The sequence below is a fragment of the Dermochelys coriacea genome, chromosome 4 (genome assembly GCF_009764565.3).
Source record: "Dermochelys coriacea isolate rDerCor1 chromosome 4, rDerCor1.pri.v4, whole genome shotgun sequence".
Lineage (NCBI taxonomy): Eukaryota > Metazoa > Chordata > Testudines > Dermochelyidae > Dermochelys > Dermochelys coriacea.
The window spans coordinates 94067883-94091708 of NC_050071.1; the positions used below are offsets into that span (position 1 = coordinate 94067883).

At 39.9% G+C, this 23826-nt stretch overlaps 1 protein-coding gene across 16 annotated transcripts in view; it reads left to right on the plus strand.

The window, feature by feature from the left end:
* FRYL (FRY like transcription coactivator) overlaps positions 1 to 23826 on the plus strand; it is a 429780-nt gene that overhangs the window by 211021 nt on the left and 194933 nt on the right. For 12 of the 16 annotated variants that reach the window (XM_043513888.1, XM_043513887.1, XM_043513879.1 and 9 more), the window contains 7 exons: positions 1733 to 1812; positions 2400 to 2480; positions 3501 to 3669; positions 7897 to 7989; positions 10359 to 10457; positions 11747 to 11848; positions 14323 to 14367. In XM_043513888.1, coding sequence (XP_043369823.1) covers positions 1733 to 1812; positions 2400 to 2480; positions 3501 to 3669; positions 7897 to 7989; positions 10359 to 10457; positions 11747 to 11848; positions 14323 to 14367 — 669 coding nt within the window. The remainder of the gene's footprint in view (positions 1 to 1732; positions 1813 to 2399; positions 2481 to 3500; positions 3670 to 7896; positions 7990 to 10358; positions 10458 to 11746; positions 11849 to 14322; positions 14368 to 23826) is intronic. The other 4 variants (XM_043513885.1, XM_043513886.1, XM_038399654.2 and 1 more) reach the window with 1 other exon arrangement.

Below are 23826 nucleotides of genomic sequence, written 5' to 3' on the forward strand. Positions count from 1 at the left end.
ATTGGTTGATCATAGGATGACTATGAGCTGCCAATGTGATATGGCTGTGAAAAAAGCTAATGCGGTTTTGGGATGCATCAGGAGAGGTATTTCCAGTAGGGATAAGGAGGTTTTAGTACCGTTATACAAGGCACTGGTGAGACCTCACCTAGAATACTGTGTGCAGTTCTGGTCTCCCATATTTAAAAAGGATGAATTCAAACTGGAGCAGGTACAGAGAAGGGCTACTAGGATGATCCGAGGAATGGAAAACTTGTCTTATGAAAGGAGACTTAAGGAGCTTGGCTTGTTTAGCCTAACTAAAAGAAGGTTGAGGGGAGATATGATTGCTCTCTATAAATATATCAGAGGAATAAATACAGGAGAGGGAGAGGAATTATTTCAGCTCAGCACCAATGTGGACACAAGAACAAATGGGTATAAACTGGCCACCAGGAAGTTTAGACTTGAAATCAGACGAAGGTTTTTAACCATCAGAGGAGTGAAGTTTTGGAATAGCCTTCCAAGGGAAGCAGTGGGGGCAAAAGATCTATCTGGTTTTAAGATCCTACTTGATAAGTTTATGGAGGAGATGGTATGATGGGATAATGGGATTTTGGTAAGTAATTGATCTTTAAATATTCAGGGTAAATAGGACGAATCCCCTGAGATGGGATATTAGATGGATGGGATCTGAGTTACCCAGGAAAGAATTTTCTGTAGTATCTGGCTGGTGAATCTTGCCCATATGCTCAGGGTTTAGCTGATTGCCATATTTGGGTCGGGAAGGAATTTTCCTCCAGGGCAGATTGGAGAGGCCCTGGAGGTTTTTCGCCTTCCTCTGTAGCATGGGGCATGGTTGACTTGAGGGAGGCTTCTCTGCTCCTTGAAGTCTTTAAACCATGATTTGAGGACTTCAATAGCTCAGACATGGGTGAGGTTTTTCATAGGAGTGGGTGGGTGAGATTCTTTGGCCTGCGCTGTGCAGGAGGTTGGACTAGATGATCAGAATGGTCCCTTCTGACCTTAGTATCTATGAATCCATGTGTGCGTGGCCACTCTGATGTATAGTACTTATAAAATACTTTAATCTTCAAAAAGCTTCATAAACATGATTTTTGACAGTTATTTAAAAAAAAAAAACACACACACACACACACACACTGGGCAAAGGTGGGCTGTGCATTTGGGGCAGTGTTCAACCATTTCCGTACACATTTATGTCACCTCCTTTGATGTGATACAAACTGGGCATAAACTCCTTTTTTCTGTTCTTGCTTTTTCTCTTTGCTCTTAACCAGATGGACAAGCTTTTAAACTGATGCCTTTGGCCTACTTTCCCTGACATGAATATCTTTACCCTACATTTGAGGTTAAATCTGGAATGGTCAGACCACATCAGTTAGTGAGGTCTGAAATGAAACAGTAAATCTAGACTCATAGCTATTCATGATATGCACATAATGATGTGATCACTTAATTTTTGATTGCCATTTTTGATTACTTAAACTCAGTAGTCAAATTATTTAACAGAGTGCCACACATCACTGATGTGGAGTCATAGTACTTGAATATCTAGGCACAGAACCTCACCTGGTTTCAATTGTAACAGCTCCATTGAAGTCAGTGGAACTGTGACAGTTGAGCCATCTCAGGATCTGCCTCCTAATCTATTCCTGAATATTTCTAAGGGGCGTAGCACAGTGGTATTTATGTACTGATATAATAAAGTGAAATTATATCTATATTTCAGATACCTGTTCATCCAGTGCCAGATCCTTTAGTACATGAAGTTCTGAATTTGGCTTTTAAGCACTTTAAACACAAGGAAGGGTAAGTCAAGTTTAATTCATACACATAATATTTTTTGTTTTAATTCACAGTGCTTTATCATCAGGCTGTTTTCAGACTGACTGAATAGGTTTTCTGTTTGCCTCACACCTAATAGATTTGGGGATAATACACAAAAAATGTAATTAATATTGATTTTTGAAGCTAAAAATCATGACTGTTTAAAGAAGACAGCTGTGTGCAATAGAAGGCTTATTTTGTTTGTCTTAAAATATACAGCTTAATTTGCACAATAAGTGCAGGAAAAATAGAAGATCATTGTCAGGTTACATAAATAAACTCTTCCCACGTAGAGTGCTGTATACAGTTCCACCTTAAAATGTATTGCATCCAGTAAGCCTACCAAAATTAACCTACACCAGTTCAGATGTTATCCATTTTTAAACTTAAAAACAGAATGTAGGTCTGAAAGAGTTCCCAGTGAAGTGTGGTCTTTCTATTCAGATTGGTAATTCCTCATTACATGGAGCACCTTTTTATGTTTTGTATACTGCTGAGCATACTGTTGATACGGTCAAATAATATTTTCTAAAAGCACATCCTTGTTCTTTTCTTTTTTCTCCCCATAGGTATTCAGGAACCAACACTGGGAATGTGCATATTATTGCAGATTTATATGCAGAAGTGATAGGGGTTCTTGCTCAATCAAAGTAAGCTTGATATTTCACCTCTTCCGTTTCCCTCTTTTTTTTTTTTTTATAAAGGTAAAACTATCCTCCCTGACTACTACTTACAGCATATTTATTAATAACGTTAGCAAACTGAAAGCTTTTCCATAGTTGTACATAAGAAAGTAGGCTACTAATCAAACATTCGGCATAGCAGACACATTGTTGTGCATCATTCCCATAGTCTAACAAAATAAGAAATGCTGTCCTTTCTTTGAAACATAAATTATACATCTTTCTATTGCACAGTGTTTCCTTCAGTATGGCACTTTCCTCTCTCTCATTATTAGTCTCTCTCATTAGCTTGAGTACAATTCCAAGTCTGTCCAATGAGGGTTGGAATAAAATGGGAGTGTTAACGGCTCATAACTTCATGAGATGCATATTGTGTATTTCTATCATTTAATAAGATTTTACAGATTAGACACTGAAGAAATATTTTCAAAGCTAATAAATTATCTGCTCCATGCTTACATCCTGTAAGGTATTGAAATGCATAGGTATCCTCTCTCTCTGGGCAGCTTTTTGTAAATTGCATTATATTTCCTCCTCCAAAGAATGGAACAGATACAACTCAAATGAGAAAAATGCTGTCTATATGCAGTTACAGAGACATGCCTCAGATATTTTTGTGTAAAGGCCGGTGAGTGTAAGTGTAATTTTAAAATAGCTAAGTGCTCATTTGTTAAGCAAAACTGTGCATCAGGAAGATTTTTAAAAAGATGCGGCCATTTTTTAGGTATATAGATAGAGTAAATAGAAAGCTGACATCCCTCAAATGTTATTTGCTCTGCCTACATATGTTTTATGCTAATATGATAATCACCACAGTATCTAGACATCAAATACAAGAAATAAAATCTGTCTACCTTAACTGTGTCTCTTTAACTGTAGCTACAATATCATTGTCAGATAAAGTTACTTGAAAAATACGTTTAAAATAGAAATAACGTAAACTGAACTAAGCAATATCAATGTTTGCTATGTGTGTAAATTATCCAGGTTTCAGGCTGTTAGGAAGAAGTTTGTCACTGAATTAAAGGAACTGCGGCAGAAGGAACAGAGTCCTCACGTAGTACAAAGTATCATCAGCTTAATTATGGGGATGAAGTTTTTCAGAGTAAAAATGTATCCTGTAGAAGACTTTGAAGCATCATTGCAGTTCATGCAGGTAAATGTGCACCATCTGGATCTAAAGCAGCATCATTTTGAGACTAGATTTAACTTCTGTGTGTCTTCATTAGCAAGGTTCTGTCTTCTTTGATGGCTTGCATATGTGTACTGCACTGTAGGTATGGTGTGTGAGCTCCTTGTGCATCAGTGATGGAGACTTTTTCCCTAGCAGAAATTTAAGGAGTGGCCTTGCCTACCGCTGAGCCCCTTGTGCTGTGAATAGGGGTATAAAGGGTGGAGACACCCTGTCCCTCTTCCAGTTCCTTCTTACCATCCATGATCAGCACATTGGTGTTCCATGTGGACAACTATTTGATCTACCTGGTGGTACTCAAAAAGTTCTTACTTTTCATTTTATTTTCTTTTAGTTTTATAAGTTTGTTTATTTCTTTTGATTTAGTCCTCCTTTTGTCCTTTTTTCAGTCTGTCAGGTCTCTGGATCCAGCCTACTGGGGTGGGGAGTATATGTCAAAGTCTCCTGGGGTTCAAATCTTATGCAGGCTGCAAAAAGCCTATGCCTGTTAGTGACCCTTGCTCCTGCTGCCTCAAGTGTTTTGGGTGAGGGCCACATCAGAGATAGATGATAGAGATAGATAGATCTGTTACAGCTTCAAGACTAGGAAACTGAATGGCTGCCAACTGATGTGCCAAGTCTACTTCTGCCCCTGCTTTCCCTGTCCTCTCAGCTTGGGACTTCAATGCTCTGTCTGTTTTGAGCCAGACCCACTAGCCTGCTGCAAACCCAGACCCAGGTCTGAACCACTTCCCCTTACAGCTGTAGGCTTAAACTGAAAGCAGCTTAAGAAGTGTTTCTGTTTTTAACACTCAGATGCCCAATGGGGTCCAAACCCCAAATAAATCCGTTTTACCCTGTATAAAGCTTACACAGGGTAAACTCATAAATTGTTTGCCTTTCTGTCCCCAGCTATTAATACATACTCTGGGTTAATTAATAAGTAAAAAGTGATTTTATTAAATACAGAAAGCAGGATTTAAGTGGTTCCAAGTAGTAACAGACCGAACAAAGTGAATTATCAAGCAAAATAAAATAGAACACGCAAGTCTATGTCTAATAAAACTGAATACAGATAAAACCTCACCCTTAGAAGAATTCCAGTAAGCTTCCTTTACAGACTAATCTCCTTCTAGTCTGGGTCCAGCAGTCACTCACACCCCCTTTAGTTACTGTCCTGTGTTCCAGTTTCTTTCAGGTATTCTTGGGGGTGGAGAGGCTATCTCTTGAGCCAGCTGAAGACAAAATGGAGGGGTCTCTCAAGGGTTTAAATAGACTTTCTCTTGTGGGTGGAGACTCCCTCCTCTCTCCTATGCAAAGTCCAGCTCCAAGATGGAATTTTGGAGTCACATAGGCAAGTCACATGTCCATGCATGACTCAGATTTTACAGGCAGCAGCCATTGTCCACTTGCTTCCTTGAATGTCCTCTTGTAGACTTCTTATGTGGATTGGAGCCTTCCAAGATCCATTGTGCGTTAAGTGCTTCTTGATTGGGCACTTAACTTGCAAATTCCTTTCTAAAGAAGCTGACCAAATACCTTACTAAGGTTATTTAAAATCAAACAAGTATATAGCCAATATTCATAACTTCGAATGCAATAATGACACATGCATACAAATAGGATGAATAGATTCAGTAGATCATAACCTTTACATAAATATGTTACATGGCATATGTAGCTTAAAACATATTCCAGTTATGTCATATATGTTCATAAACATATTTCCATAAAGCCTTATGGGGGGCACCGTCACAATTGGTTCATCAGAAATCAATAAAATCATTGATTTATGCCCTTGTCTTTCTCAGGGACTGTTTAAGAGTTGAAGCAGAGCATGGGCTGTGGTTAAAATCAGGAATGTAGCACAGTGCAAGAGGGGATATTGGTGGGGAAGATGGGCCTCCATTTTAACTTACCAGCCTTGGGTTCTGGTTCCTGTCGTGGCTCAGTGCCCTCCTCCGGTTTGTCAAAGGGTTGCTTCCTCAACTTGCTTCTCCAGGTAGAGGCGCAGAAACATGCTTCTCGTCCTCCAGGTCTTCCAGGATATTCTCCGTGCTCCCTGCTGCCTCTTTGCTCTGGCCCTCATCGACATCCCATCGGACAGTGAGGTGGGGTTGAGGAGGGAGTTTTGAGCAACTTTAGGCTGTGTACTGGGAGCTCTTGACAGCACCTGGTCCCATTCATCATAGAAGGGACATGTACGATGAGAGATTGTTGGAGTCTTTTGCCCTCCTGTACAGAAGCCTCAAGTGCTTGATGCATTCCCGGCACTGAGCTCAGTACTCTCCTGCTCCAGCCTCAGTGAAATTTCCTGGTGTAGCTGTATGTTCCTGCCACTCCAGGAGAAGTCTTGAAAGACTGTACTCCAACCACATCTCGCAGGCCAGATTAGCTCTTTGCAAAGCAGGATCCAGGTTCACCTATATTGATCAAAAGAGTGTAGCAGAAAGCTGTTCTGGTGTGAAAAGTGCAGCTTATTACTAGTAGTGAAAATGGGAGGACAGTGATCTTTATGGGTTGGGTAAGGGTCAGGAACAAAGGGGTTCAGTGCATTGTGTAATTGGGTGCAGAGGACTATTGAAACTCGAAATGTGGTATATGCCCCTTATCCCTGTCCACACAGCAAACTTGCATGGGTATGAGGCTGTGCCACAGCCTGAGGCATGTACTTACTCACGCCCCTCAAGCAGGTAGCTTATTTGCCCTGTATTCATGCCTTCTGACAAAAGTGCTTCTGAGGTTTAGATGTGGATAATAAGGGGGTTATGGCACAACCATGTGCATGGAACTATTTATAGTTGCTAGTGTAGATGTAACCTTAGACACCCTCCAAATGGATCACCAACTGCATTGCAATGGTTTATACTGCTAAGAAAGTAACATCTCCTGATAGTCTCAGTGTGTGCTCCAGAGCATATTCAACGTCAGATGCGTTTCTGGCGCACGTCCCCACTCTAGGCATTTGTAGAGCAGCAATGGGTCCTTGGTCTATATTTCCGCCATACATTACACACTGTCTGCCCACTTCAAGGGAAGATGCAAATGTAGGTGAGGAAGTCCCTCTTCAGAAGAGATTCCCAAGCTGTTACCTCAGGACATGGGCCGTGGAGTCATCTACAGTGTAATAGACATATGCAAGCACCTGAAGAAGAAAAAATGGTTACTTAACCTTCTTGTAATGGTTTGTTCTTCAGGATTTGAGTCATATGTCCATTCCATGACCCATCCTCCTTCCCTGATGCATCAGAGTCTACCATTGGGTTCCGGTGTGAAGGAACTGGAGGATAGTTGGGGCACCTTTACAGTTTATACATTCACTTGAAAAACAAGGAACTCAGCTGTGGGTGGGGCTGCTCCTGTGGGTACCGTAGGGAAAAATTCTCCAGTACCAGGGCACAAAGTGTTCACATACCTACAGTATAATGCACATCAGCAACACGTCTCAAAGAATAATAATTGCAAGAACATTAAATAACTGTTTTAATCTAACAAAGCTGCCTAGTACAAAAACAACTTGGTATTTTTTACTCTTATCTTGAGACATCATATTTAATATATATTTTAAACATTATATTAATCAGTGACTTAGAGCTTCTTTCAAACTAAGCTAAATATTTTTGGCAGTCAGTTACCAGTTAGGTCCTGATTCTGCAAAGACTTACACACATGCTTAAATATCTTGCTGGATTGAGACTATAGTGCTCATCGTCTTGCAGGATCAAGCCCTTACTGTGAATATTTTCTCTAAAATTACATTTTGTATACAAGTTATGATAGTACATAGTAACATTTATAAATGTTAAGTATTCTTAATGCCTAAAAATTTTCTAGTAATGACCATAAGAGTACCACGTGTTTTCAGATATTTTAAAATAATCTGAGCAGGAAGATTTACCTTATAATTCTATTTATGGGGAAAAAAACATAATAGAAAGACAACTGCTGTTGCAACTGTTTCTAGTTTTCAAAAAAATTGCTGGGGGTGGAGGCATAGGATTTGAAACCTTACCTTTGATAATGGTATGAATGAGTCTCAGATGCTGCTGAGGAATAGGCTAACTTTTATTTTTAAAATTATTAATTTTAAGTAGCTGCCAGTGTAGGACAGTTGGTGATGTTTTTATACAACAAATTAAAACTTAAAATGTCTTTTTTTTTGTCTTTTGTTTTTGTTTGTTGTTGCTGTCTTTTTAACACTTGATCATAAAGGAATGTGCTCAATACTTCCTGGAAGTAAAAGATAAAGATATAAAACATGCACTTGCTGGTTTGTTTGTGGAGATTCTCATCCCTGTGGCTGCTGTAAGTAGTCTTCTTCCCTCCCCTTTCCTCCCCTCCCCCCCATGTGAGTTTGATTAGTTTTTCTTCCGGCAATTCTTTCAATAAATCCTCACTGGGTTGAATTTGTGCAGACCCATAAAAGCTGTTGGGCAAATGCAATGAGGCAAGAATTTACCTATCAGTACCTAAGTGCTCCTATGAAAGCAAGCATATCATACTTCCTGTTTATTATCTGGTATGACTCTAGGCCTAAAGACCATTGCTCTCTCACCATAACTATTATCTCTCATATTTATTGTGGTAGGCTGAATTCTGCAGTTCTTATTTAGTCTTTACTCAGGCAAAGCTCTCACTGGCTTGTTCTTCACCCGCTGAAGCCTCTGAGCAGCCTTCAAATGTAGCCCCAAGTGTAGCATGTTACTGCCTGTTATATCCTGTAGGTGACAGAAATGTACGCAGACCTCAAAAATGATTTTCTGTGCAAAAGAAAAGGATGCAGTCCTTTGGCTAAGTGAGTCCAATAAGACTCTGAATTTGTGAACAACCTTGATGTTTGGTGGGCATAATCCCTCATTTGAGGGAAAAGTCACAGCCTCTGCCATTTTCTTAGAATGATTTCTCTTGCCAGTAAGTATCATCTGCATCTTACGCAGTTGAATTTGAGCCAAATATCTTTCATCTGAGTTAATTCCTCCAACAGATAATGACAAAGGAAAACTGCATTGCCTAGGCTAAAGGAATAGGAAACAGGGCTGAGTATCATCAGCATGTTGAAAACATAGCAGCCCATAACACTTCTCTTTCCCTGAGGAGGTTGTAAGTCAAGAAGACTCTGTGCCATCCAAGCCTGAAGCCTGGATGATAGGTATCCTAAAGGTTAAAGGAAATTGTGCGTCTGATGTTGGCCAGCCATCACTTTCTCAATTAACTTCCACAAAATAAGTTTAGAAACTTTGTAGAAGTTGGTGAGATGATTATGTCAAATGATAGTTTCATTAGCAAATGCCAGACCACAACACGTTGCTGGTAAATAAAGTACCTTCCCAAAGAATGGTGGGTCCTGAGTCCATTCATCAAGTGACTGAAAGGACTTCTGTCATTACACTCGGGACCCTTCACTTAGTTACAATCAGAGAAGACAGTGTTGTTAGTTCCAATTTCTTTTATACCGCTTTCATTGTATCACAGACAGTAACCCAACTCAGATTTAAATGTAAAATGGAGCCAATTATGCCTCTTTGAACCACTTTATTCAATTGATACCGTAAAAGTTTTTTTTATATCAAGAGAGCCACTTTGTTGGCTCAAATACTTTTCAAATGCATTTCACAATTTGTCTGCTTCTCATCATGTAAACATTCAGACTATTGCACTGAGCAAAATGGGGTTACCATTTTTTGATGACTGCTTTATGAACAAAATAATAAAAATTAAGAAATTCAGTTACCTTTTATGTAGAAGGACTAGAGAGAAATTATTAACTTGCAGTTGCTACAAATGTGAAGTTCAGTGCATCTGTCCAGTGTAAAATCAAACTAATTATGACTACTTCTGTAACACCTTTGATGTGTATGTTTCTTTACAAAGCACATAGTTTAGACAGGTCCCTCCCATGAAGCACTTACAGTATTAATTGGACAAATACTAACATTAAAAGATGAAGTGTCAAGTGAGAACACATAGTGAAGTTGGTCAGCAATGGAAGCCTAAATATGGACTAGGAGAGATGTGTTGATGGGGAGAGGGTGGGTGCATGAGAAGGCAGAAGTTCTGGGTTTATAGAACAGAGTGGGAAAGCCCTTAGAGTGTGAGAGTGTGTGCGCACGTTCATGCATCGAAACAAATCCATGGTGAATTTGTGCCTGAATTGTGAAAACAAATGAAGACACTGCATTTATGATAGGGTACACAGTAATAATCCCCATTCTTATTGAGTCCCAGCTCTCAGATTTAGTGTGCATTAAGGAAAAAGGGCAACAGTGAGAAAAGTTGAGTGACCTCTTTTAACAAAAAAATACACAAAGTTTAAAAGAAACTTCTGTCTAAGAATTTGGTGTTGTCTACTAGTAAAATAGTTTACACACTTAGCATATGTTTAAAAATAAGACTCTTTTTCCTTAGTTAAAGCATGCAAATTCAGAACAGATGTTTCTGAACTTTGTTAGTCGCAACATTTTCATTGTTTTCCTAGATGTTTATGCTATGACGCTTTGATTTCATGTGCTGCTCATTACATCTTATACAGAAAGACTTGAATAACTTCACTAATCTTAAAGATCATCTAAATGTTGAATTCTCATATTCCTGCATAGTTCCGCTTTTAATATATTTTAACTTCTTTCTTTCTGCCTAGATCTCTATACTCAATTATTTATATTTATTTTCACTAGGCTGTTAAAAATGAAGTGAATGTGCCATGTTTGAAAAATTTTGTGGAGATGCTCTACCAGACTACCTTTGAATTGAGCTCAAGAAAGAAGCACTCACTGGTATTAAAGAAATATTTCAGTTCTTCACATATTTACTGATATATATATATATATATATATATTAGATTTTTAGATGAATGATATACCTAAGGAAAGTTAAGAGAGTTCTTTAATATAAAGTCTTAACTCCTAAAGGCAGCACAAGGATTAAATTCATGCATTTTTATACTGCTTCTGCTTGATCTTTGATCTCGGTGTCATTGTGAAGGATTTGTTCTCCCTGTGAATGAAAAGTAATTCTACCTCTGTTCTCGTTCCCGAGCCTTTCCTGAAACTGACAGGTTTTTTTAATTATTTTAGTGGTTTGTGATGTGGAGTTGTTATTCCCCAATATCTCCTCTGATAGTATAAATTCTGTTCAGTCAGAATCTCAGTGTGGATTTAATTAAAGGGCAGAAGTGGCAGACGGTATATTTTTTGCAGCAAACCAGCTGCCTGTTAGCTATCCTGCTCTTATCTATTAGCTCTTCTGCCCACATATTTCAGCTTTTCCCAGCATCTCTTTATCTCCCCAAGCTTAGCTCATAGATTTTTTTTTTAAAGTGTGTTTCCTTTCAAGGATCTAACTATACTTTTCTTTATTTTTTAAAATTTTTTTTGTGTAGTATTTGTCACTCCCTTTATTCACATTCCTATAATGCAAGTGAATTCGTCTCACTTTGCAACTGGCACAAGGCTAATTTTTGTGTCTGTGGTTTGTACTTTTATTAAATTTACTTTAAAATTACTTTAAAATAATCTCTTACTCACATTCACATATGGTGGGCTTTGAGTACAATAGAGATTCCATTGGTATCCTATTTTAGGATTCCAAGAATTAAGGAACTGCTGTCACTATAGACATTTAAACGCTGTAGCTTGTAACAAGAATGTAATGATATCATTGTCAAATTTGGTGCTGAGAGGACATTTAGTTTTGTTTTTTTAAAGTCAGAAACATTGTTGCATTATTCTTATTATTTAACTAGGTTGTATTTCTCTCCCCTAACTTTCATCCTATACCAAGATGACTGTGAATGAGACCAATTTTGTATTAAGGACCAGTATACTTTCTGCTGAAAAACTTTTAACACCTTAACAAATCTTACAGCACTTTGTCTCCAGCAGAAGAAGGCACCATGGCTCAAGTACTTACAAACCATATTAAATCTGTGAAGGCAGAACAGGGAAAATGCAGTGTTCCTGACCACCCAAAGCCTTACTCAGGTTTTACTGGGGTGATTGTGTTGTTCCTGAATGTATTTCTCACAGAGCAATTTGATCAATTCTTCTTTTTTCCCTCCTTGTAGGCTCTGTATCCATTGATCACCTGCCTGTTGTGTGTCAGTCAGAAACAGTTTTTTTTAAATAACTGGCACATTTTCCTGCAGAACTGTTTGTCACATTTAAAGGTAAGAAACATTCTTAGTTCAGAAACCTCTCACAAATCAGTAGCATTCAGTCTTATGTACTTTAAGCATTTTAATACCAAAGGCAACATAAATAATTAGCTGTTTAAAAGAACACTGTCAAATAATTATTCTAAAAACCTTTTGAATGTTTTAATTCTCCATTGTTTAGTAATGTGTTTCCTGTGTTTTATGTGGTGCTGGAATTGGCATGGCACTTTTTTTTTTTTAAATGCAAAAGGTAACAGTTTTAACTCATTTAGGTCCATTTGATGCTATCTTTGTGCATCAGCTTCATTGGTTCATGTTTGCATAGCTCTAGGAGCAGTGTTTGTTACTCAGCTGTTGTTCTACAGCCAGCAGAGAGCACAAACAATAACTCTTTTGATCACATAAAAATTATTGCTGGGAGGTCTGTGTATGTGTGCGTGCGCTCACACTTAAGTAAAATAAATAGTAATTTCAAAATATATCTACCTGTGTGATAAACTAGTTGATTAAAAAAGAAACTAAATATTTAATTTGGAGGGGAAATGATCCCTACATCCTATACGAATTCTAAAGTTGTGTAAATTTTGAATATAAAACTTGGTATCCCTTTTAACTCTTGATTGAATTTGATAGCATTGTCAATATTACTGGATTAATAAATGACACAGATCATTGATATTTTGAAATTATGGGGTTTGTCCTAATTTAAAGCTTAAATTATTTACTGTAATATACTCTTCCATAAATTTTGATTAACGTGGTTTATTAGTAATGTTTGTTTTGTTTAACATCTTGGTTTTGATATTGTCAAAGTAATGGATTCACCTTATTGTTAGCATTGTTTCTGGTTAGCTATGTGTAACAATTTCCAAATCATGTCTACATGCTTATGATTTAAATTATGTAAACCATGGTGAAAGCTGCTAAAGCAAAACACAGATTTTGATGTTTTTGAAGGTTCTTTTGTCTTCATGACATCTTTTGTATGTTTCTGTTGCTTGTTGGGTTTTTTGTATATTTTTTCATCTAACATACTTCAAATTTTTTCAATGTCTGCTTTGTTTTTTGTTTGCAATTGAAGCTTTCCTTTATTAAAAAAAAAAAGCTGAATTTCTTTTGCATCCTGAAGTCAGATATTCCTGGCATACCGTCCATTGCTGGCAATTGATGCATTAAAATGATCAATGCCAACAAGTTTAAGTAGTAACTGCGCAGCATGCATTGTTTACTTTGAATATTTTTCTTGCCCATTAACAACTTCACACATTTACCTTAGGGCTCTATTCAGCAGAAATTTTATATTTGAGCTTCTGCAATGCAGAACATAGAAGTTTTGGTACTGTACATTGGTGAGGGATTTAGCAGAGTATTTGGTAGACTATTAAATCATTTGGACTGCAGTTCCACTATTGTTTTCTGTGGTTATCTAGCCATGGATTGAGACTTAACTCCATCCCAGTTATCTTTTTATTTTGCTTCAGCTAAGCTTGTTTCTCTGTGCATGTTGGCGTTAACTACATGAGTAGTCAATTGCCCAGCAGGTTCTTCTCTTGATTTACTTCCTCCCTCATTTTTTACCTGGTCTCACTGTAATATTTTATTTTTATGCATTTTCTTGAATTACTTAGATATATGCAGCATAATAAAGATTAAGTACCTATTCACTCTAAATGTCTCTGACATTCTTTAAAATATAATTATCAAAATTATTTAATTAGAATATCAGCAGGTTTCATCTGACCTCCACTAGGAAAAATCAGGCAAAAATTAAAAATTGAAACAATAACATTCTCATACTACTAATTACTCTCATAACTCCTCTCCCTCCTCCAAAAGCTAGGGAGAAAAGATGGGCTTTGTAACATTGCTGATCACAGCTGTGGCAGTATGTTATGGAGAAAGAAGTGGTCTCTTGGTATACAGTATAGGGCTTTATTGGTCATAGCATTAGCTCTAAATTTCACCTAGAAACCAATAGAAATTCATTGGAGATTACGGTGCACATGAGTAATGTATTCCACTTAACAAATATTTCCGTGAATTGATTCAGTAGCATGTAACTGTATCAGTATTTTCAAGTTTTTGGCTAATATTTTAAACCATTATTTTGGATACTGTACAGTTAATTTTCAGTGGCTTGGTCAGGAGATTATCAGCTTCCTTGAGTCTGAGGATGAGGTCTCTGATACTACTTCTGCTTCTTAAGGACAAGGAGAAAAAGGTGGGAAGGGAAGTGTAGAGTAGAAGACTAGGTATTTCTTGGGAAAAGATAATTTTTTGCCTTAGGAAATTAATTAGTGTCCACTGCTACTAAACCATTGAAGTTAGTGGAGCATTCAAAGCCGTTACCAGCAAAAACCTTATTTCTGTGAATAGAGTCCTTAGTATATGGCTACCTGTTGTTTTGTGCTTTTTTTCATCTAACATGCATGTGCCTTCCATTCTCATGTTTGTTATGTTTTGCTGTCTCACATTGCTTTATTTAGATGCCATCTAACAACAGTATCAGAAAACAAATAGAAACACTCCAGGTGAGTTAATACATTGTAATAAAATGGTGAAAGGTTGCTTTGTCTCCTGTAACTGCAGTATTTTGTTTTCTGTGTGTGGTGTTGCATTTTGTGTCTTGTTTGGTTCTATAAAATTGCTATTGGCACCGTCAAGAAGCAACAGCACAAAGAAGCATCTTTGAAAAAACATTTGAAAGGTTTGCTAAGGAGGGAGTACTGTAAAGCATCTGATACCAATTTGCTTGAGGAAGGGTAGATGTGTGAAACTGAGCAACAGTTGAACAGCCCAGTTTATTAAACAGCATTGCATGTTTACAGTAGGAGCTAAAATATCTACATCAAATATTTGGTTATTTCTATTACATTTATTTCATACAAAATTGTCTTGCATGTTAGCTAACTTGGAAACATTTTCACAATAAAAAAGATGAAGCTGGTTTATTGTGATAACTTGCAGTGAACTACAGTAAAACCTGCCAAGCGTGACCACTCATGGAAGTTAGCAACAGTGGTTGCTTATAAGAGGTGGTCTTTCTTTTCAAAGGTTTGCCACCAGAGAGCGGTGGTCTTCCGTGGCCTCTGTAAGTAGTCACTCGTGACAAGTGGTCTCTCTTCAGAGGTGATATTTAGGGCAGGTTTTACTGTAACTTGAAAGACATTTACATTGTTGGTTTTACAGGTTTTAAAAAATAGAAATTGTTTTATTTCAGAACAGAAAAAAAGTTTAACAATATTAAAAAGTACTGTCTTCACTAAGTGATTACATTTGACTAACATGGAAAAAAATGCTGTTTTGTTTCTTGCCTTCATAAAGATATTTGTTTCAGTAAATCATTCTAATGTGTCCCATTAGATCAGTGTAGATTCATTGTCTTTTTTTGTTGTTGCAGTTGTTGTTGCTTTTGTAACCCTTTATATATCCAGTTAGATTTTTAACAGTTTATATTATACTCTGCTGATATATTTAATCCATACAGATTCTTCCACGTTGGAAAATTTTATGAATTAAAACAGAGCTATATTTGAAACAAAATACATGATCAAAATGCGTCAAATAAGACCCTGACATATATTAGCTAAAAGACTGGAATATGTCAGGATGTTTAGTTAAACTGATTTTTATTTGTAGCATACTGTAAATACCCGTTTCAGAGAAAAGAGAAAATCCTTTTACTATGTAAACCTTTTTGACATTAAATATGTCATAATTTTTATAAAATAGAATAAAAATTTCCTTTAAGCACGTTTGTCTAACTTAACATCTAGTTATAGGACAGGAATGAAAGTACAAATACCTAGCAGTACAAGACAACCATGACTGATAATGGTTTAAAATTCTTTGGTGCTGTTTGTAGACATAAAGCCGTTACTCAATATGAATACCTACAATATTCTACACATGGGTGGTGCCACCTCTTCCTGTTGGTGGTGGGGAAGAGGGGCCTTAAGGTAGGCTAGACAGAAAATTGGGGGAAGGGGTTTGTCCCCCCCCATCACCAGGAGGTCCCATCCCTCTCCATGGCCCCACATGCTGCTCCTCCTCAGGTAAATGCAGGACTCACCTCCTCCTCTGTCATCTCCCTGAGGCCCTCGCCAGGTCAGAAGCGGGAGCCAGGCAGTGCAAGATGACTGCTGGACTGGCTGGTACCATGGTGCAGGCGGCACTCCCCTGTCTCCTCCTCCTGCTGCTGCTGTTGGTGCCCGGGGTTGGGAGCTGCTTGCTGCCAGGGTGGTGTGACCCAGCTCTGGGGCCAGCAGAGCCTATGGGGGCAGGACCCAAGAACTTGGGCTAGAGTGGGTCAGTCAGGCCACTGTGGGGAGCCCCAGCCCCTCCATCTGCCCTGGGTGGCATGCCCTGGTGGGTGGAGACACAGGTGGAGGGTTGCTCTTGGGTACCCTGGAACCCTGTCCAGGCTTACTTCTCTGCTGCTGCTGGAGCTGGGTGCCAGGAGTAATGTCAAAAACTGCTATCAATGGATTTTGCTACCAGTAGCAGTTACAGATGCTGCCCCATCACAAGTTGCTACCTCTCATATAAGAACAGCTATACTGGGTCAGCCATACTGGGTCAGACCAAAGGTCCGTCTAGCCCAATATCCTGTCTTCTGACAGTGGTCAATGCCAGGTGCCCCAAAGAAAATGACCAGAACAGGTAATCACCAAGTGATCCATCCCCTTTTGCCCATTCCCAGCTTCTGGCAAACAGAGGCTAGGGACAACATCCCTGTCCATCCTGGCTAATAGCCATTGGTAGACCTATCCTCCATGAATTTATCTAGTTCCTTTTTGAACCCTTTTCATAGAATCATAGAATATCAGGGTTGGAAGGGACCTCAGGAGGTCATCTAGTCCAACCCCCTGCTCAAAGCAGGACCAATCCCCAATTTTTGCCCCGATCCCTAAATGGCCTCCTCAAGGATTGAACTCTCAACCCTGGGTTTAGCAGGCCAATGCTCAAACCACTGAGCTATCCCTCCCCCCTTATAGTCTTGGACTTCACAACATCTGCTGGCAAGGAGTTCCACAGGTTGACTGTGTGTTGTGTGAAGAAATACTTCCTTTTGTTTGTTTTAGACCTGTTGCCTATTCATTTCATTTCACCTTTCCCATCCTGTGGTCCTCAGGTAGCAAATTGTGACAGGGTATCAATCAACAGAATAAACTTGTGCTATAAAAAGAAAAAGAAAAATTTAGATTTAAAAATTCCAAATTAAAAATTACAGTGAAAACATAGGAAGTGCTATACTAGAAACACAGATGTCATTGTTAAAACTACTAGCAACTATTTACTTATAAATATTTTCAATGATTATTTGCTATTAAATTATAAGTTAAATAGCACAATGTCATCCATCTGCACAATATTAACAAAGGTAAATGATGAAGTGCTAAGAGTAATAAAATAACATTTTAAAAAGTAAAGAATTATAAGGAGCTAAACTATATTTATTTAAAATGGATTACAAGAAAGGGAATACAATTCAGGGAATCACAGCGGCAGATAAGACAAATTTGTTAACTGCTAGGAGACTTTATGCACACACATAAACTGATAAGGGATTCTTTTAAATATTCAATGTGTGATGTGCAGTTTTTGCGGGTGTATGTAACATACTTCATTGAATCAATTCTCCTTTAGCACTTCAGTACGTTATATCGGATAGGGAAGAGCGGGCGGGCGTGTCTAGGCATTGGGATGCCCTGTGCTTTTAAGGACGTAGCTCTGGGAAGCATGTGCTGTGATGTACTGTCCTGTGAGCAGGGGGGAAAAAAGTCCAGCCCCCACTCTCTCAGCTCTTCAAAGCTGGGTGGCCAGAGAGCAGCGGTGGCTACAAGGGAGTAAGGCAAATTTTGGGGTGGCTGTAGCTCCTACAAGCTCCCCCTAGAGCAGCCCCTGATTCTACATTTGCAGTAATGGTAGATTTATGATTTGTCTGCGGTTCATACAAGCAAACAGAAAATCTTCCTCCTAGTTAGTTGAAAATAGCAATAATTCTTCAAGCAGTGTCCCTATGGCTGCTCTACAGTCAGTTTGTCTGCATCCCTGTGCTTCTGATCAGAGGTCTTTGGTAGCAGTGTCTATTCAGTTCAGGCATGCTCGTTCCCTCCCTTATGTTGTGCCTCAAGGCTAATCAGTATTACGCAGGCGAACCATCCTCAGTTCTTTCCTCAACTATCCCAGGCTACAGAGTAGCAGCCGTATTAGTCTGTATTCACAAAAAGAAAAGGAATACTTGTGGCACCTTAGAGACTAACAAATTTATTATCTATCCCAGGCTAGAGACAGAGCGATTAGCCGTCCATTCACGGATACTTTAGATCTTTAGAATTGTTCCCTTAGATATTCTCAGTGTTTTTATTTGCCCTTTTCTTCTTACTTTTATAGGTTTCCCTTAGTTTTTTCTTCCCTGTTTAAAAATAAAATACATTAAAAGCCTAGTTTTTACTTTATTCCCTTTTTCCTGCCCCCTGGGAATTGCCCTCTGTAAGGGACATGCCCGGCTCCCCCAGTTTTAAGGGGTGCCTCACCTGCAGGGAAGCCATACCGGTTACAGACGACATTCTCACCATGTCGGTCCTCAGAGAGGCCCATCTTGCACAAAAGTGTACTTTTTGCCAGCAGTTAAAAGCCAGATCCCGAAAGACCTAGGAACTAAAGTTGAAACTACTATTGATGGAGGGAGGATTATCCTCCTGAATAACAAGTTGCTTTTGGTTCTGGCTGAAGTTGCATGGCAACCATCGGCCTTGGTCATACCAACATACAAAAGGGCGACTGTCTGTTCAGGAGCTGTAGACATAGTCACAAAGCTGGGTCTCCAGTTCAACATCCAAAAATCTATCTTAACTCCAGTACAGCACTTGGAGTTTACAGGGTCCAATCTCAGCTCACTGCAAGTAAGAGCATGCCTCCCACAACAGAGATTTCACAGCCTGACCACACTCAGAGACAATTCAAGCCAGCCCACAAACATTGGCCAGACATTGCCTCCAACTTCTGGGACACATATCGACAGGCATGTTTTTAATAGCTCATGCCAGACTACACATTAGGTGTCTACAGGCATGATTCAGATGTGTTTACAGACCAAACAAAGACAGGGTAGACAAACCTCTCTCAAAGCCCTCCAGGGTCAAACGCTCCCTAGATTGGCGGAAAGAACCAACAAATTCACACCCCTCCCTCCAACGTGGCTTCTAATTATGGACGCATCTCTAATTGGCTGGGAAGTCCATCTCAGCAACCTCAAGACTCAGGGCAGGTGATCACCCATGGAGATGACTCTTCACAGACTCTTCACTCTCCTCCTCAAACTCAGAGCGGTCAGAAATGGTTGTGCTCACTTTCTTCCACTGATCAGTAAAACATGCATGAAAATAATGACAGACAACATAGTATACATGTATTACATAAATTATCAAGTGGGTGCCAAATTATCTTCCCAATGCATGAAAGCGCTAAAGCTATGGAATTTGTGCCTTCACCACAATGTTTTAATATCAGCAGCCTACCTACCACGAGGGCAGAACATAACAGCAGATAGTCTCAGTCACAAGTTCTCACATGACCATGAGTGGGAAATGAACCCAACAGTGCTTCACAGCATATTCTATCAGTGGGGGACTCCAGTGATAGACTTGTTCGCTATTTACCTGCACAGGAAATGCCCATTCTATTGCTGCAGAGCTGACCTCGGGAAACATCCATTAAGGGACGCTCTCCTTCTCCTCAGGGAGAAGGCCCTCCTAAACACCTTTCCCCAGTTCCCTCTGCTGCTGAAGGTCCTGACAAAAAAAGAAAAAGCAAACATCATACTGATTGTTCCCACCTGGCCGAGACAGACATGGTACCCATACCTGATGAAGGTGGCAATGTGTCCACCAATCCCTCTTCAACCCATTCTTTATCTCCTCTCTCAGAACGAAGGACAAACTCTTCATCCCAACCTGAAGATTCTCTGGCTTAAGGCTTGGCTTCTTCATGGTTCCAAAACATAGTGAGATGGTGCTCCAGTCAGGTGCAGGAAGTGCACTACACAGTAGAAAATCAGCTACCTGACACACTTGCCTACAAAAGTACATTAGGTTTCAGGTTTGGTGCAATTTCAGAAGAACTACCCTAGCATTTTCCATCCTCCCCATGACGTTGGACTACATACTGGATCTCAAGAGGTCAGAGATATCCCTCAATTCTTTCAAAATACATCTTGTGGCCATAACAGCTTTCCATCAGCAAATAGAGGTATAGTCTGTTTTTGCCACCCAACTACAAAGAGATTCCTCAAGGGCATAGTGAACCTCTATCCCCAATCCAGATACCCAACTCCAACTTGGGACCTAAATCTAGTTTTACAGAGCCCAACTAGATCACCAGTTGAAACTATGGTCACTGGTTCACTTACATACCAGTCAATGAAAATGGCATTTCTGGTGGCTATCACCTCGGCAGGGAGAATAGGGGAGATAGCGGCACTAATGGCACCCCCCCCTTCTCAGTATTCTTTAAAGATAAGGTTACTCTTATGCCACATCCAAAGTTCAATCCCAGAGTGACCTCTTCTTTTCCCATAAACCAACTGATTCACCACCTGACCTTTTTTCTTAAGTCTCACTGTGATAACAGGGAGGCTATACTGCATATGCTTGATGTTAGGAGAACCATAGCCATTTATCTGGACAGGATGAAGGCCTTTAGGAAATCTTCTAAGCTTTTCCTCTCCATCGCAGAAAGGTCAAAAGGTGCAGCAATAGCTGCCCAAAGTCTCTCCAAATGGGTCTTGAACTGTATTAACCATTGTGATCATGCTCGCAACGTGTTACCTCCATCTAGAATCCCCACACACTCAACAAGGTTGGTTTCCACTTCTGTCGCTTTCCTCAAGAATGTTCCTATCTAGGAAATCTGTAGGGCAGTGACTTGGGTATCTATTCAGACCTTTGCAGAATACTGTGCGATTACTGGAGATTCTGCTTCCAAAGCTATCTTCAGCTCCACAGTGTTATCATCCATAACAGACTCGACTCTGAAGCCCCAACCTCCCATTGGGGATACTGTTCGGGAGTCACCTACCTAGGGCATTACTCGAAGAAGAAGAAGAAGAAGAAGAAGAGGAAGTTACTCACCTGCGCAGTAACGATGGTTCTTTGATATGAGTGCTCCACAACCTATCCTTCTTCCCTCTACTTCGGAGTTGTCAAGATTCCTTCCCCACTCTGAACTCTAGGGTAAGATGTGGGGACCTGCATAAAAGCCCCCCAAGCTTATTCTTACCAGCTTAGGTTAAAAACTTCCCCAAGATACAAACTTTTCCTTGTCCTTGAACAGTATGCTGCCACCACCAAGCTTTTAAAACAAAGAACAGGGAAAGAGACCACTTGGAGACATCTTCCCCCAAAATATCCCCCCGAGCCCTACACCCCCTTTACTGGGGAAGGCTTGATAATAATCCTCACCAATTAGTACAGGTGAACACAGACCCAAAACCTTGAATCTTAAGAACAATGAAAAATCAATCAGGTTCTTAAAAGAAGAACTTTAATTAAAGAAAAGGTGGAGAAGGAATTGAGGGTGGTTCCCCTTCACAGTGCTAATTAGCCTTGAGGCACAACATAAGGGAGGGAAAGAGCATGTGTGGGCCAAATAGATACTGTTACCAAAGATTTCTGATCAGAAGTGCAGGGACGCAGACACATTTACAGTGGAGCACCCATAGATACATACATCTCGAAGAACCATCATTACTGCACTAATTGAGTAACTTCCTCATCTGAAGAAATTTATGGTTCACCATATCAACAATAGTAAGATTTGGAACATTAACCAACTTTTACTAATCTCTGCTTTCTGACACGCTGTTTCCTGACTGGCTTATTGGAGGCCAGTAATAGATTTTTCTGGACCTCCTACTTCACTTTACCCGTAGAATATTAGGGTTTTTTAAATATTGTGATACATCAGATCCAGGGAGCAGTGGGAGAGTGGTAGAGGGGAGATATATAAGCCCTAGGCTAATTAAGGCCTGGTTCCCTGTAGACTAGGGAAGGATACTACAGATTAATTTGAGCACCTGTAGCCAATTAAGGCCCTGTCAGGAACCCAATAAAAAAAACCCTGCTTCAGGCAGGCAGGGTGGAGCGAGAAAGGACTGGAGTTTGGAGGTGTGTTGCTGAGAATTGAAAGACTAGAGAGCCAGAGGAAGGGAGACCCTGCCCCAGCAGAACAGGAAGGTCCCCCAGCATCAAGGATCTAGGGTAACCCTACCCAGAGGAAGATGGTAAGAAACCCGCAGGGATTGAGAATGACTGGGGCTCAGAGTGAGGAGCAAACCCAGACCCCTTCCCTGCTTCCCTCCTCTACCACCTTCCAGGGCCACTAGTGGGGCCCTGGGCACCCCAAGAGCAGGGGTTAAGGGTGGCATCCTAGCCTCCCCCCCAAGGAAAGCGCAGGAGCCACCACACCAACATTGGCCATTTTGTCACAATATATATTATACTAAAGAAATTTAGAAATGCTCACAGAGAAAGTTCAGTATATTGTATTTCTGCTAAAGATTTTCAGAATGTATGTACTGTGACAAAGCTCTGTCCTTGCCTCTGTAGGTCCCGCGTTTCCTGGCAGATTTCGCTAGCCTCAGAGGCTCACTGTGACCCTCCATGTAACCCTTAGCTCAGGGCCTCTTTCCTTGTGCCTGATATGTTGTGTACTACTCAGCCTCTCCAACAGTGCAACTTCTTCCAACAGCTCCTGACATGCACACCCACCTGACTGACTGGGTGGCTTTTAACTAGTTTCAGCCAGCCCCTGATTGGCTTCAGGTGTCCCAATCAACATAGCATTCTCCCCGCCTTCTGAAAAGTTCTTAATTGGCCCCAGGTGTCTTAATTGACCTGGAGCAGCTTCCATTTCACTAAACCTGGTACCAGGGATTTGTTTAGCCTGGAGCTAATATATCTATCTCCCACTACTTTTCTATAGCCATCTGGCCTTGCCCCGTCACAGTACTGACTTATTTTTGTGAACATCAAGATCTGTTGTCTCTTGAGAGAAATGTCGATAAAAGTGAAAAGTGTGATTTGTAGTAACCCAGTCCATGTACCTCAAGCTTTCTTCAAGTTTCTCCTTAAAACACACTTCTTTATGAAGCCTATAAATTCTAGTCCTCATTTCAAAGAAACACACAAAAATAATTCCTGAACTTCAAATAAGTGAGCGTTATTAATCAGCAAAGCCACGCAATCTTACTGCAGGTAACCATTCTTCTACTTCTCTACTTCTTCTTTCCCTCCATTGTTATCCGATGGGGAGCCAAGATGATGTTTGTCTCTTCAATGCCATGGCATTTATGGCTCTGACAGGATGTCAGTGTTTCTTTGGGGAGAGGCAGGACAATTCTTCTGTCTCATATTGGCTTATGTTGGAAGCCAGAGTAGGTAGAATTCTTCAGCTCCAAGACAGATTACACGTCCCTCCGAGTAGGAGGAGAGAACTAAGGGAGGGGCAGAAGTAGGGTGATCAGATATCCCGATTTTATCGGGACCATTCCGATTTTTGGGTCTTTTTCTTATATAGGTTCTTATTACTCCCCACCCCTTGTCCTGATTTTTCACATTTGCTGTCTGGTCACCCTAGGCAGAAGTTCAGGGAGAAATCCTAGGAAGAAGCCATGCTCAGGAGAAAACTTTGGCTAAGGTTAATTCTGTTGTTTAATTTAATACAAAAGGCAAACTGCAAGAGTGGGTTTGGACCTTAACCATATATATTTGTTTGGGCTGTATGCCGAGAGCACTTTGAGGACTCTGCCCATTTCCAGTGGCACTGTAGGAATAAATTAAAAATATACAGTAAAACAATAAAATCTCGATGTTCACCTCGAGAAATATCTGCTTGCTAGAAACTCCTTTGCTTTCAAACTGACAAAAGCATACAAAATAATCGATAATATGCAGTTAAATACATACTGTACATATGTAATTGAGAGG